The sequence below is a fragment of the Anthonomus grandis genome, chromosome 2 (genome assembly GCF_022605725.1).
Source record: "Anthonomus grandis grandis chromosome 2, icAntGran1.3, whole genome shotgun sequence".
Taxonomy (NCBI): Eukaryota; Metazoa; Arthropoda; class Insecta; order Coleoptera; family Curculionidae; genus Anthonomus; species Anthonomus grandis.
Window position 1 is genome coordinate 671,672 of NC_065547.1, and position 15,568 is coordinate 687,239.

Here is a 15,568-nt window from a genome sequence, read left to right on the forward strand (position 1 = left end):
TTGAATTTAATAAAGTTTTTCTCGTAATTTTGCCGCTAAAATCATGAAAATCTATTAATTAAGATATTTGTTTTTCTGGGGACGACATGGCAACACGGCACCTGAGTAATCATTCAATACGTCTTCATACCACAATTTAAATGGTCGTCAAAAATAAATTAATTAGGCAATTAATAGCGCAAACACGTCCCCTGCAAAGAAAATAATAGCCTTTCGTTAAAATCGCCCTCGAAAACTGGATCTGCCCCAAAAATCTTCTTATAGGAATTCGGATTGAGCAAGAGATTATGGCGCCTGGCAGGACAGGGGGTAAACAACAATAAAATGTAAACAAGGATTATTAATGGGCGCACCTCCTGCATAAAAGACTCTTGTAAACACGAAAATATGGCACGTTCTGTTAATGGGGACACATTATCTGTGTGCTCTGAGGCAAGTACCTTGGTTGATGGGTCTGTCATATCCACTGTCCCCGATAGACATGGATTCCTCGGTGAGTATCTTATTTATTTAGAATTGAGAGTCATATCTGATGTCAACTCAAGGTTTTGGCATGGATATTTTATGAAGGAATGATATTAATACTTATAGTATATAATCTTGTTTGAAAAACAAGAATTTGTCTTGGTTATATTCATTATTTCCTTGAAAACAGAAACAGATTTCTTTTCTAAGGTGGAGCTCAATATTCATTGGAACCCAGACAGGGACCCCCTCCGGAAACTGTTTTAAGGCGAGAGAGAAAATGGCTTAAAATGTTGGGCACATGGAATTTTTATATGGAGAGAAACTATAGGAAAATCAAAGAAAGATGTCGCAAAGGTACTATTGTGCAATTTTATCATAAACTTAATTCAAGATTTTTTTTTTGTTACAAATTGCTAAAAATAAATAGAATATTACAAATCCCTGATAAGCAGAAAGAGCCGCTAATAAGCCATTAAATAAATAATTAAACAAAATTACAATAGTGTTACTGGTATCGTTACTATCTGGTTTCTTGTGTAACCTTCTAATTTATTCTGTTATAAATAGCAGTCACGGCAAGTTACACAACATTCTTTGGGGTCCAATGAAGAAATAATAGTTAGCAATGAAAATGGTTATTTTAAAGAACTATATTGGATGTTGTTGCAGGGTTTTTTCAAAAATTTTTACAGAACTGTAGAAATTAGTGTATTTATTATGTTTTTTGGAAATTAGTTCTTTATAAGGTACAATATCGTCATATCCCTGCGAAAAGTCACTAACACACATTTATTAAGTTTTAAGATAAATCAATTTAAAGTTTTATTCCTATTTATTAAATCAGTCTTAATTTATTTTACGGCAATCTGTGTTTCAACGTTTTCCTATTTAAATGTACATTCGAATTTAACTCTCAAAATGCTACTTTTTTTCCAGAAAGTATAATAAAAACCAAAGAAAAACCCAATTAGTGACTTTTAGCAATAAAAAAACTAAAGTGAACCAGTAATTACTATTGGACCAGTTACAAGTCAGTAAAAAAGGTACAAAATCACATAAATAAATGAAAATCACATGCAATCAATGCAAGTGTAATGCCTAATTGTAAATCAGGCTTATTGAGGTTTAGTCGACAATTTAGCCACTTTTCCCTACTTCTAACCTTCTTCTTCACTTTCATCCTCATTTTGCTCAGGTTCCACAGTGTGGTCTTTTACGTTGGTGGCAGTTGGTAGTGACTGATACTATGGGTGAAGTTCTTCTGGTATAATATTTTTCTGACACAGTTTTAATAGATCTTGCTTTTTAGGAACACTACTGGGAAGAATTTCTTTATAAGCTTTTTTAATATCTGCAATTTTATTTTGACGACCTCACTTAAAAACATTTAAAGTACTGTAGTAGGATGCATTATGGCTATAACGAAACTTTATTATCCCTGGGCTTTGCTTTTCATAGCATACACATTTGATTTGAAGCCATTTGACTATGTTGCCATCATCATCTTTAAGGCGATTTTTAATCATGCGCTTACTATAAGGTCTTTGAGGTCAAGAATATCAGAAAATTTTAATTGACTTACATGATAGGGATTGGCTGTTTCTCTATTCCTATTCGATCTGGCCTTTTGCATTATGTTCATCCAGTCCAATACAGAATTCACACTAACATGCCTCTTTTCCCTTTCGATCGCACTATGCATACTGTCCACTTCCACAAAAGAGTGTCCGGACTCCAAAAATTTTTGTTCAATGGCATCTATGTGTGTGGTCTGTGTAAGGAAGAGTAGTAACGCAGAGATGTGCTGATTCCTATTTTGGCCTCCGCACGTATCCGAAAATAATGAGATTTCTTTAATATTCTCAGGAAGTTTTAAAATCCACTGCATCAGGGCATTCATTATTTCCTCTCTTTCCATTTACTTCAGACCAGACAATGCAGTACGTCTCATTAGGTAGTCTGGATTCGTAAATACACAAGTTGTAGATACAGAGTTTCCTTGAGTAGTATAACAGCGATTCTTCACCCGACGGTATTTGAAGAACACTCTGTAAGTCGAATGTAGCATCTTCATTTGACAGCACCTTGTCTTGTTCTTTAGTTAAATTAGCTTCATTTGTTCGAACAATATATTTATTGTAATCAGACTCAAGTTGATCAATAAGTGTTGTTGTCTTTTTGGCCTCTGAAAATTTATTACAAGAGGAACACTGGTCTTTTTTCGGCACAAAAAATGACAGATTAAATGACGTGCAAAAGATTTTTTTGTACACTGAGTGAGTCAAGGATGTTCGATTATTTTCCACGCAAAATTATTTGTACAATTTTTGATGACGTTTTATGCACAGTACTCCCATCTGGTATTTCCGACCATGAAGCTATTCTTGCTAAAATGCCATATAATACTGTATTACCTTTATCTCATTATATGGGAAGAATTTTCAGCAGGAGAAATTGCAATGCTTTTTCTGCTGCTACAGCTTCGGTAAATTGGAATGCACTTGAAACGGCTTCTGACCCACTTACTTTATTTTTTCAAGCAGAATTTTGTCCTTCTTACATCATAATGGCATTTTGTCTGCAAATCAGTTTGGATTTCAAGCCGGTAAAGGGACTCATGATGCTGTTTTTAGCTTTTTGGAGAGCGTTTATGTGTCCTTGAATTCTGGAGAGTCATCGGCGGCAGTGTTTTGTAATCTATCCAAAGCATTTGACTGTGTGGATCATGGATTACTGTTATCTAAGCTCGATAAATATGGTTTTAGGGGCGTAGCGTTGCGATGGCTTGAGTCCTATCTATCAAATCGTACTCAGAAGGTTACAGTGTCTGGGCGTTTGTCTGCTTCTAGATCCCTAAAATGCGGCGTTCCCCAGGGTTCAGTGTTGGGACCACTGTTATTTTTACTGTATGTGGATGAGTTCATTGAAACTGCAGGGCAAGGTGGTTCAGTTTGCTGATGATACCACCATACTATGGAGCCATAAAAATTCAGATTATATTAAGACTTGTATCCTTGAAGACCTTCAGATTTTATCAGGGTGGTGTGATTCCAACAGGCTCGTGTTTAATGTAAGAAAGACGTCTATTATGGGGTTTAAGTGCGATGTTTAGGGTCTGATGTTTGACGAAAATTTCCTCTTGCAGAATAAAGAGTGCTGCAAGTTCCTAGGAATTACCATTGATGGTCGCCTTCGGTTTGAAGATCATATTTTACATTTAGCTGGGAAATTATCTTCTGGATGTTTTGCAGTAAGAATGGCAAAACAAGAGCTGGGAGGGGTGGTTGCACGTTCAGTGTACTTTTTCACTCTTTATCTTAGAAACAGCTGCTCTTATTCACAAAATTCCCAAACTACCCTTTGACACTGGCCATTTGACTCGTCGTGTAAATAATGTTCCTCTACCTATTCCTACGTCTTCCCTTACCAAAAACTCATTAATTTACATAAGTAAAAAAATTTACAATCATGTTCCTCTATGTGTTAGACATATATCGGATGTTAAGAAATTTAAAAGAGAATTAAAGACGCTTTTATTGGCTAAGGCATATTATAACCTGGATGACTTTTTTAATGATAGGTTTTAACCTTGGACATGTTGGAAAGTTTTTTTTCTCTAGTTTTGTCAACAAGTTTACCTTTATTTAGTAATTGATTGTTTTATTTAGTTATCTTTAATTCAAGTATGTTCTAAAAGTTTTGTCTTCTTGTGTTTAATTTTGTTCACTGTTTTGTCAATTTTTGAAATTGTATTTTTGTTTTGTTTTTTTAGCTTGTAGGATGCTTGTACACAAGATTATTCTTACGTAATATAGCACATTTTCTTTCTTTCTTTCTTACCTAGTTACATTAAGTGTAAGGTTTACATCTTACTTGAATGGAAAGCTCTTTAAAAAATGAGTATAAATAGTTGTACAAATTTCTGCTATAGTCATCTGTCAAAAAATAATCTTTTTAATTTCTTGTACCAATAACTGTATTGTTATCATTATTATTAGAGCACAGATATCTTATTTTTCTTTCGTTCTTCAATGGAACCTTTGATAGAATAGGATCACACCCATCACCTCCAGCTAAATAATTTTCAAGTTCATCCTGTCGTTTCTTGAGTTTATTTATCTCTAGATTTAACAACTCAATTTCTGCTTGCTATTGTGTACCTACGCTGTTTACGTGCACAATTCTTAACTGCCTTTAAGTCTTCTTGCAACTTCTCTATTTCATCTTTTAGATCTTTAATCATGGTATTTTTCTTCTGCAAATCACTTTAAAACTGCCTCTTCTAGGAACTAAGTTTATTTTTTAAACCCTGATTGGTTCTCAATAATTAATCATTCATCAACTCCCAACCGATGTTTGCATGTGATTTACCGATGTTTGCATTCAGAAGAACAATAAATTGTATGTCCTTCAATTATAGAGTGGTTGCTAAAATCCTTTTACGGCTGCTATACTGTTAACAATTTCAATAAAATCATATGCTACTGGACTACAGCAGTTAAAATTGAATCAAAAATAAAGAAATTCGATATCCATATATTTTTGAAAACAATCGTGGGAGAGCCTTAACAGTAAACTCTGAGCGGTATGGAAGCATGTTGACCAATTATTTTTGGAGAGAAATCGAAGAAGAAGATCTGGAAGACATGCGGTTCCAACAGGACGGAGCCACAAGTCACACAACACAGGCCAACCGAGCTCTTTTGCAAGAGAAGTTTCCAGGACGTTTAATTTCAAGATTAGGTGATTTCTATTGGCCCCGAAGATCCTGTGATCTCACACCTTTGGATTTTTTTTTGTGGGGTTATGCGAATGATCGTGTCTACGCCAATAACCCTCAAACTCTTCAACAACTTAAAGCCAACATTCGTGAAGTTCTAGCCGAGATATCACCTGAAATGTGCCGAAAAGTGATTGAAAATTTTCTTAAAAGGATTGAAGTTCGTCAGAGGTCCCGCGGTGGACATTTAAATGATATTGTGTTTTACATATAATGGATTGATTCAATCTTTAAAACAAAATAAAGATTTCGTCTCCATCTGAATATCTTGTGTGTTTTATTTAATTTTACTTTCCCAAGCATAAAATGGATAACCCTATATTTAATATAACGATGAAGTTATATTAAATATTTATATCTATTTTTTCTTTTGTTAAATAATTCATACTTGTTTTCAAATATCGACTGTCACTGATTTATTGACTCTTTTCCTCACACATCAGTGACAATATTCATTTTACTGGTGCCCATTTGGTTTTACCTGAACCGAAAATTTGCTAATTTTGCAATTACATTTAATTGAATAATTCAAGAATCGCGTACTAAAATTTTTTGAAATTTTGCACAAGGGTTTGCCAGATTGGTCTCTTCAAAAAGTTATCTTACATTTTTTCTGTAAAATGTACAGGAAAGCCAATAATTGCCCCCCCCCCCCCCCCAATCTTTAAAAGTTTGATCGGTTATGACATGATTTATTATTGAAGTAGAAAACTTATCCAGCTTATTAGGTTAATGATTTTAAAAGTAACTTAAAGTCAGTACCATTTTTTATATGTGCCACTACTCCACCTCCTCTTTTATATTGAGATATATGCATATATTTAATTATATACCCATTCACTTTCAATGCAGAAGCTTCTTTCTCTAATGATGAGGATTTTTTTAGTAGAATAACGTCATACTTATGACGTGAAAAATATTACTGTTTTTTTTCAATAGTTCCATATTGATTTGGAGCCTTTAACTTTGCTTTTATGAAAGTCGACTTTTACTGTACTTGACCCATCTCATTTTTTCCAAGTCTTATAGATGCAATATATTGACCTTTTAGGTTTACTTGAAGCACCTTTCTTAGTTTTTCTACATTGTTGACATTTTAATTACTTACCTTCTTGTTTTAAATAATTTTTTAATTTTGCTTCGTCCCTGTATTTTTGAATCCGAATATTGTATTTTTTATCCATCTCATTTAATTTAGTCATCATTTGGTGTGCACTTTTATTCTTCTGACATTTGCTGCAGAATCAGTAATCTTTTGATTTTTAGAAGGTTTTAATCCAAAAACTAATTCAAATGGCTTTTCGAAAAATCATTACTGTATAATTCAATTACATACGTGTGTCAAGATTTTTCCCCAAAATGGAAAAAAAAAAACGAAATTTCCTCTCTATCTTCCAGGTATCCCGATGTCAATCCGCCCCCGCGCCTGGCTCTACCTTTGCGGCGGTCACATTTTCCTAAAAAAGTACCCGAACGAGTACCAGGAGTGTCTCGGGGTACCGGGAGAACCAAAATGCCTGGAGGACATTAAGAAGGACATTCACAGGCAATTTCCCACACACGAGATGTTCAATTCCGAAGACAAACCCGGGTAAGTCCCGAGTGGGCATGCCTCGAACGAATATTTAAAATAATTTCCTCTTTTATCGGTTTCAAGGCAGCAAGAGTTATTCAACGTCCTAAAGGCGTATACGATTCGCAATCCGGACATCGGATATTGTCAAGCGCAAGCTCCGGTGGCCGCTTTTCTCCTTATGCACATGCCCGCCGAACAGGCTTTCTGGTGTTTAGTCTCAATTTCTGATAAGTATTTGCAGGATTACTATTCTCCTAATATGGAAGTGGTGCAGAGAGACGGATTTATATTACAAGGTATGGTATGCAACATTTGTTTCAGGGTTCTTGCAAAATTAAAGGAATGTCTGGATCCAAACATAATCTTGGTGCCTGTACATTTTCTAAAATCAAACAGTGTCACAATATACAGTGTGTCTCAGGATGATTGAATTTATACGTAAAAATGACAAGAAATTTCGTAGTTGAAATTTGACCGTTTGGCATCCAGCCCTGCTTGGTTAAAAAATAAAATTTAGCATAGTTTTATTTTTTTTAAATCAAGCATGCCTTGATACGAGCATTTTTAAAATTTTATGAGTAGGTAATGTTTTCTTAGTATTTCTGAGCAAGATATAAAAAAAGTTTATAAGAAAAAGTTATTTAGAATGCAAAATTATGCCCGAATACCGAATTTAATAACTTTTATTATTAAATGTATTTAATAAATTAATTTAATTTAATGTAATTATTAAATTAATTTATTATGAAATGGCTGTATTTTATTACGGTTAATAAACTATTATTTAAAGTATTATTAAACTGGGTCAACTTTAATTCAAGGTCTCCTGAAGAAACTTTGCCCGCAAGTCTACAGACACCTAAAGAAAGTGAACGCGGAACCAATGTTCTATTGTACCGAGTGGTTCTTGTGCGCGTTCACGCGAACCCTCCCTTGGGACACCCTCTTAAGGGTCTGGGATGTGTTTCTATGCGAAGGGGTTAAAGTACTATTTAAAACGGCTCTGGTCATATTAATTGGGTGCCTTGGGTCGGCTAAGAGCAGAAGAAGTTGTCCAGGTTAGTACCCTTATTTATTTATTTATTTAGCCCATTTTTAGTAATAAATAGAATAACTATAATATAATTATACGTAAAAATCACTATTAATGTTTAAATTATGTAGAGTATTTAAATGTATTTAATCATACCACCTGCTTTACTTACCATTTAACCCTAGTCTCTGAAGTTTTAAAAAAATCGACAATATGTTGCACAGTTTTTGCATTTCTTGACATTCTTGAAATAGGAGTATTTTTAATAAAATGTAATTTTTGGAAGGATGAGGAACATAAATTAACTCATAAATTTACTCTTCACTTTTCCAAAGGGTTTGTTAATGATCTTAATTCACCGTAACAATATTCATCTATAATAGTAACCACAGTAATAAACGTTCGTAACATAGCGTTCTATTGCGTCAATATGAGTTAAACAACTACGGTTGGGTTCCAGATATTGGAACATTACTCAAGAATACTTAAGAGTTTTTTTTTATGGTAAAAATTTCAAGCACTTTAATTATGCTACAATTCTAAGTCTCTTTTTTTAGCAGTTGGGCACATTTATGACAATTTTTCTATATATATGTTAGCACAACACGATTCTTATCTACGATTTCCTGGTATGCCGACGCTACGGATTCGGTTGTTTTATAAAAATGTATAGTCAGTCGGAAAATTCTAAATATTTTCTAAGCTATTAGACTTTGTTATAGGACATTACACACATTTTAACTTAATTATTGTATTTTAATTTTATACTCTTCTGTGTGATAGCTATAGTAAGCCGAGATACAGTAATCTAATGCACTCAAGTGCCTGGAATTAAATAATAGATTCTTCCAGGCAATTAAGTTGTACTCTCTTATTCTTTGTTTATCTCTTTCTCAGATGATTAAATACACTCAACTGCCTGGAGTAAACAAAACGATTGTTCCAGGCAAATGAATTAAGCTGAACTCTCTTTCTCTCTATGAGATGATTAAATGCACTTAAGTCCCTGAAAAAATTAAAATTTCTTCCAGGCAGTTGAGTTGGAATTTCTTACGCTCTCTCTTTCTTTTTCTTAGAGAATTAAATGCTTTCAATTAAACAATCAGCTTGAAATATATTTTTTAATGAAAAATGAAGTTTTCTTCGAATTTTGGGACACTTTGCCTAAATTTTAACAATTTTTGACGAATTTATGAACGTTCTTGTACTGAAGGTCCAAAAAAATTGAAAAATTATCACCATCATCTTTGAAGGCTTGTAAAAAGTTCTCCAGTTGTACCATTAAGTTAAAATATATTTTTAAATGAAAAGTGAAATTTTCTTAACGGTTTAGTAAAACTTTGCCTAAATTTTAACAATTTTTGACGAATTTATAAACGTTCTTGTACTAAAGGTGCAAAAAAACTGAAAAATTATTACCATCATCTTTGACCGGTTGTAAAAAGTTCTCCAGTTGTACCATTAAGTTAAAATATATTTTTTAATGAAAAGTGAAGTTTTCTAAACTGTTTAGTAAAACTTTGCCTAAATTTAAACAATTTTTGACGAATTTATAAACGTTCTTGTACTGAAGGTCCAAAAAAACTGAAAAATTACTACCATCATCTTTGACCGGTTGTTAAAAGTTCTCCAGTTGTACCATCAACTTGAAATATATTTTTTAATGAAAAGTGAAGCTTTCTTAACGGTTTGGTGAAAATTTTCCTAAATTTTAACAATTTTTGACGAAGTTATGAAGGTTCTTGTACTTAAGGTCCAAAAAAAACTGAAAAATTTTTTCCATCATCTTTGACCGGTTGTAAAAAGTTCTCCAGTTGTACCATCAACTGGAAATATATTTTTTAATGAAAAGTGAAGTTTTATTAACGGTTTAGTGAAACTTTGCCTAAATTTTAACAATTTTTGACGAATTTATGAACGTTCTTTTGCTGAAGGTCCAAAAAAACTGACAAATTATTACCATCAACTTAAAATATATTTTTTTATGATCAGTAGTTTTCTTAACGGTTTGGTGAAATTTTGAGTAAATTTGAACTGATTTTGCCGAAGCAATGAACGTTTTAGAACCAAAAAAATTGAAATTAAAAATTCTTCTAGGCAGATAAGTTGGTATTTCTCTCTCTCTATTTCTCTTAGAGAATTAAATACAATCAATTGCCTGAAATAGTAAAAAAAAAATCAGGTAAATGTAAATTTAAAAATACCCTGTCCTCGTCGATCAATTCTTAAGTCGTGGTAGGAATTTTAATAAAAAATCTTAATTACCAGCATGACAAAACACTGTATGCCAACGACATAAATTTGCTAAAAACCTTAATTTCTGTCTAAACTACACAAAATTCTGATAGGTAGTTCTTATGAAAGTTACCTTTATTTCTCCTAAAGAACCTAAAAATATACGGGGTGTCCCATTTAAAATTCTGGTGTTAAAGTTGGTGCAGCACTTTTTGAACATCCTGGTATTAATGAAACTCAAATAATTTAAAAATTCGCTTAAAACGAAAACACTTCTGTAAGAAAAATTTTTTGCAGACCCTGTAGAGTCTAAGACAAGGTATAGGACTCTAATAAAATGGCCATCCTGTACATTTAACATATAATAATTAATAACTCCGACTATAGAAATAATTAATTAATTGATTAATTTCATCAACTTTAGGGTACAGAAGATTAACTTGTTTCAAAACAGAAAGAGTTGAAGTGTTGCATTGAGGATTGAGCCATATCACTTATAGGCATGAGGTGTCTGTGAGAAATTTATATTTTCTATGTTACATTATTTTATTTTTTATTTAGTTTTATTAAGTATTTTCATTTCTATATTCTTATTATATTAAGTCAGTTCCTAATTATTGCTCTTGCCACTTTATAAGTAATTAATATTTTTTGCTCTAAAGTAAAATAATTAATTTGTGAAAATTAAGCACTTGAAAATTTTAGGGAAATTCCAATAGAAACTTTGGCACCTAACCTCAATTCACTCACAGTTCGTTTTTGCTTGTTAACTAATTAATAACATGCCTGAAACACTACTACACATACCCTAAAGTAATGATTACGGCTTAAATAGGAGTTTTTCGCTAATAGTTTTAAACACTTATTAACAACGTAACAATCGAACTTTGCACTAAATTTTAGGTTTATGTGAAACCTTGGACAGACTCCGTAACCCGCCCGAGGAAATCCTGCAGGAGGAGAATCTGATTTATAACATCAACAGGCTGGACATCACCGAGAGAGATTTCCAGATGGAGCATCAGAAGCAGGCGAAGAGGTTCAAGATGCAGAAGTTGGAGAAGGTGAAGGAGGAGCAGCAAGGGAGGTAGTGAGGTTAGAGTTTTGCATTTCAGATACATCACAGGATGTAGTGTATTTTTTTTTTATTTTGTTTTATTTCAATAATTAGAACAGTATTAGGTTTCTGTACAAAAGAAGAAAATGTCTCAAGGAAAAGTGATCACAATCGCCAAGAAAATTGTATTTTATTAAATGGTATAAGGGTAACGTGCATTTATAAATATTATCTGTTTTATATAAGAATTTAACATTATTTAGTGGTTAGAAGCACAATTCTAGTCTTTAAGGTGCAATTTTTATGTGGGTTTTCGTAATGCAACTGACGAAAATTATCGAGGGTCGAAAAGTGATTTTTCCGGCCCCGAAGATCGAATTTTTGATCAGTGTGTTATGACCGAGTACGAACTCGTCAGAAAATACCTTCTTTCGCCCCCTCGCTATGTATTATACTATTTTTCTACCCTAATGGGAGCGGGGGGATTGTTTTAAGCGAATATTACGTTACGTTTCTTATAGTATAAATATATATTAAGGCACATATTAGACATATTTATATATATTGTTTGTTGAAACTTAAATAAATTATAAACGAGAGACACAGGAGTTTTTTTTTATTTCCCCAAATGAGGCAAGATGTTTTCACCACCGATTTTTTTAAAAGTAAAAATTGTCATAGCGGCATGGTACTCATTTTTAACTACTTTTGTTTAAGTAAATCTATGGTGAAATTAAATTCTTGGTACCATCAACGGTGCTCCCAGAATCAAAATTTGTTTTTAATTAAATATTTCTCATCGACATAGAACTCGTGGTCCCTCCACATTTAGTTTGTGAACGTCCAAATAGTTTAAATTTTTTATTTTTATAATATCTCTTTGTTTTTCTCTCCAAATTAAAACTACCATTTCATTTAATTTAATTTTCTCCTTTTATTATAACCAATTTAATTAATATTTTTATATTAAGTCTTAACAACAAATCTGCGCGTGTACGATAGCCCTTAAATTTCTAAATTCCTTTGGTTTGTGCTGAACGGAGACCAGAAAGAAGACGACTTTCTTGTTAGCACTTTATCATCGCGCATTGATTCCAGTGTCGTGATCTATACGTTAATTTCCGCAACTGTTGTCTTAATCTTACCGCATCACAGATCGTGATTTACTTATCAAACTCGCAACCACTCTTAGTGATTCAACCCGAATTAGAAGACGCAATAAGTCAAGAGCAGGCCTGCTGAAGCTGGATACAGACACCTTAAGGTAAAGATCTTCCTTTCCACATCTTCTTTTAATCACACAAATACAGTCCACTTTAAATCTCTCACTGAATTGTCTAAATCCACCTTGTGCTTAACTAATTCAATAATAAAATCAGAATTTTGGTACCATCAACAGTACTCGCTGAAATCACTTTTTTCTATTAAAAATCATAATATTCTCGTCGAGATGGTACTCATTTACAGCTATTTTTATCCAAATCATACAATGACGAAATCAGAATTTCGGTACCATAAGCAGTACTCGCTAAAATCACTTTTTTTTATTAAAAATCGAAATAGTCCCATTAAGATACTCTTCTAAATATTTCTCATCGACATAGAACTCATTTTCTGCTTTTTTTGTTCAACTAATTCAATAATGAAATCAATCCCGTCGAGATGGTACTCATTTTTAGCTACTTTTGTCCAACTAATTCAGTGGTAAAATTAAATTCTTGGTACCATCAACGGTACTCCCAGAATCAAAATTTGCTTATTTTAAATAGAAATTTTCCCATCGAAAAAATCTAAATTTTGGTACCATTAATGGTACTTGCTAAAATTACTTTTTTCTGTTAAAAATCAAAATATTCCCATCGACACGGCACTCATTTTCAGCTACTTTTGTTTAAGTAAATCTATGGTGAAATTAAATTCTTGGTACCATCAATGGTCCCACCTAAAAATCACTTTTTTTTGTTAAAAATCAAAATTTTTCCTTTGACATGGTACTCGTTTTCAGCTTATTTTTTCCAAGTAATTCAATACTGAAATCAGAATTTTGGTATTATCAACGGTACTTGCTAAAATCAGTTTTATCTGTTAAAATTCAACATTTTTCCATCGACATAGTTATAGATGTAAAATTACCGGTAATTTAAAAATCGGTAATATTAGGTACCAGTAATATTACGGTAATATGGGTAATTTATTAAAAAAAAACAGCTTTTTAACTAATACTAGTTTTTTTAATTCAAAACTGTAAAAACATTAGGAAACACAAAAAAACGAGTCAGAATGAACTACGTAATAGAGTGGATAATGGTAAATCATCCTCATCATCCCCAACCTCTTCATCAGTTAAATCAGTCGAGTCTATAATTTCGAAACCGAGATCTTCTTTTTCAATTTCTTCCTCAGAATCCTACAGCCAATAAAAAAAATGTCTACAGCCAATCTACTTACTTTAGAACTGGAGCGAATTCCTGCCCACCAAACATACCCAGACATAGATTTTTCGCTGGAAATAACGAATCCCTTAGCAAAAAGAGATTACCACCTCTAATTTTGTACTGTGCAAGTGCTTCCATAATAAGACCTACTTCTGAAGAATATTTTGGATGACGCCTTGCAGTTTCATAGATAAACTCCGTCGCAACTAAATTTTCAGCTTCAGTTAGATTGTTTCCACGTTGGTTTGGTTCTAATAGGTAAGCAACAAGATGAACGGGTTTTAAACATTTATTTTCTCGTTTTTCAAGAATTGAACATATTTTCTGGGATTCCAACATAGTAACGGATAAATTTCATACTTTGTCACGTAATATAGATCTTATTTCAAAAAAGCAGATAAACACTTTTGAGATTGTTGGCCCGTTAGCTTCAAAAAACGTTACCCACTTAAAGATTGACTGGAACAAGTCATAAGTTGCTTCTATTTGTAACTAAAATTCATTTTGAAGAAGAAGTCTTACTGTATTTGTTGAAAGAACATCAGAAATATCTGGGTTATCATCAACTGCTAAACTTTTCAATGAATGTTTAGTGTCCAAAAAGCTTTTTAAACAAGAATCAAAGAAACCCCATCTTGTTTTCACCGGCAATTTTAAAGAGATGTATCGCCCGGTTTGTTTAACTGGATTTTTTTAAACCTTGCATGTAAAATCTGCGAATTTTTCAACTCTGATACAATTGAAATTATGTTCTTTTTAAAAAAAATGGTCTAATTTCAAGAAGTCTTCAACCAGAAGGTTTAGACCGTGACAAATACAACCATAATTAGTTATGTAATTGTACTTGCTGCTAACTATTTCACGATCCTTTTTTATGTTAGCTTCGTTGTCAGTGATAATAGCCAAAAAATTTGAAGCTCCCAATTCTTCCAATACTTTTTCAATTCAATTCTAATAATGTATACTCTAGCTTAAACAACCAACACCCTACAGCAACAATTTTCTGTGATTTTTCTAAAGCCTTTAATTGTGTTAATCATGACATCTTATTAAAAAAGTTGCAATATTACGGGTTCAGAGGAGCGCCTTTTGAATGGTTTAAGTCGTATCTCAATAACAGAAGTCAAGCTGTGAGAATTGATTCGACTGTGTCTTCTTGCAAGCCAATACAAAGTGGAGTGCCTCAAGGTTCGGTACTTGGCCCTATTTTGTTTCTTATCTTCATCAATGACATTGCTAATCTCTTAGAACATTGAAAGGCCTTTCAATGTTCTAAGGCTAATCTAAATATTAACGGTAAAGTCTGTCTATTTGCTGATGATACTAGTTTTACCTGGAGTAATCCGGATATTTCTACACTTCATAGAACCGTATCAAGTGATTTAACTACTATCAAATCATGGTGCGACTCTAATCTCCTTTGTCTCAACATTTCCAAAACTAAAATGTTGTCCTATAAAAATACGTTGCAATCTTTTGTACTTGGTAACGCAACAATTGACGAAGTTTATTCTGTAAAGTTTTTAGGGCTAATTGTTGACAACTCATTAAAATGGGACACACATATTGACTCTTTATCAAGAAAATTAAGTTCCACTTGTTTTGCATTAAGATCAATTTCTAATGAGCTTAGCCTGTCTACTTCTAGAACAGTTTATTTTGCCCTCTTTGAATCGCACCTTCGATACGCCCTTCCATTCTGGGGTACATGTAGTGCAACTCAATTTGACCGTATTTTTAGACTACAAAAGAGAGCTTTACGTTAAACACTGAGACTTAAATAAAGAAGTCATTGCCAGCATTTCTTCAAAAAATTTCAAATATTAACTCTTCCATCTTTATTCATATTTGAGTCCGTTTGTCTAATACGCAAACACGGTTTAGCATCTGATAGGCCTTCCCATAGTTATCCACTTAGAAACACGGAATATGATCTATACCTGCCTACACATTCAGAGTTCAAAAGAGAAAAAATTCCATATTA

The 15,568-nt window shown here is 32.8% G+C and overlaps 1 protein-coding gene across 2 annotated transcripts; it reads left to right on the top strand.

The window, feature by feature from the left end:
* Positions 1 to 94: 94 nt before the first annotated feature.
* Positions 95 to 11,748, top strand: LOC126749376 (TBC1 domain family member whacked). Of its 2 annotated transcripts, XM_050459048.1 has the most exons (6): positions 97 to 493; positions 676 to 822; positions 6,647 to 6,839; positions 6,906 to 7,120; positions 7,646 to 7,882; positions 10,996 to 11,748. In XM_050459048.1, the coding sequence occupies exons 1-6, from the start codon at positions 388 to 390 to the stop codon at positions 11,181 to 11,183; spliced, it is 1,086 nt and encodes a 361-aa protein (XP_050315005.1). In that variant the 5' UTR covers positions 97 to 387; the 3' UTR covers positions 11,184 to 11,748. The 2 variants fall into 2 exon arrangements, with proteins under 2 accessions (XP_050315014.1, XP_050315005.1); XM_050459057.1 differs by lacking the exon at positions 676 to 822 and having other exon boundaries at positions 95 to 493.
* The last annotated feature ends 3,820 nt before the right edge of the window (positions 11,749 to 15,568 follow it).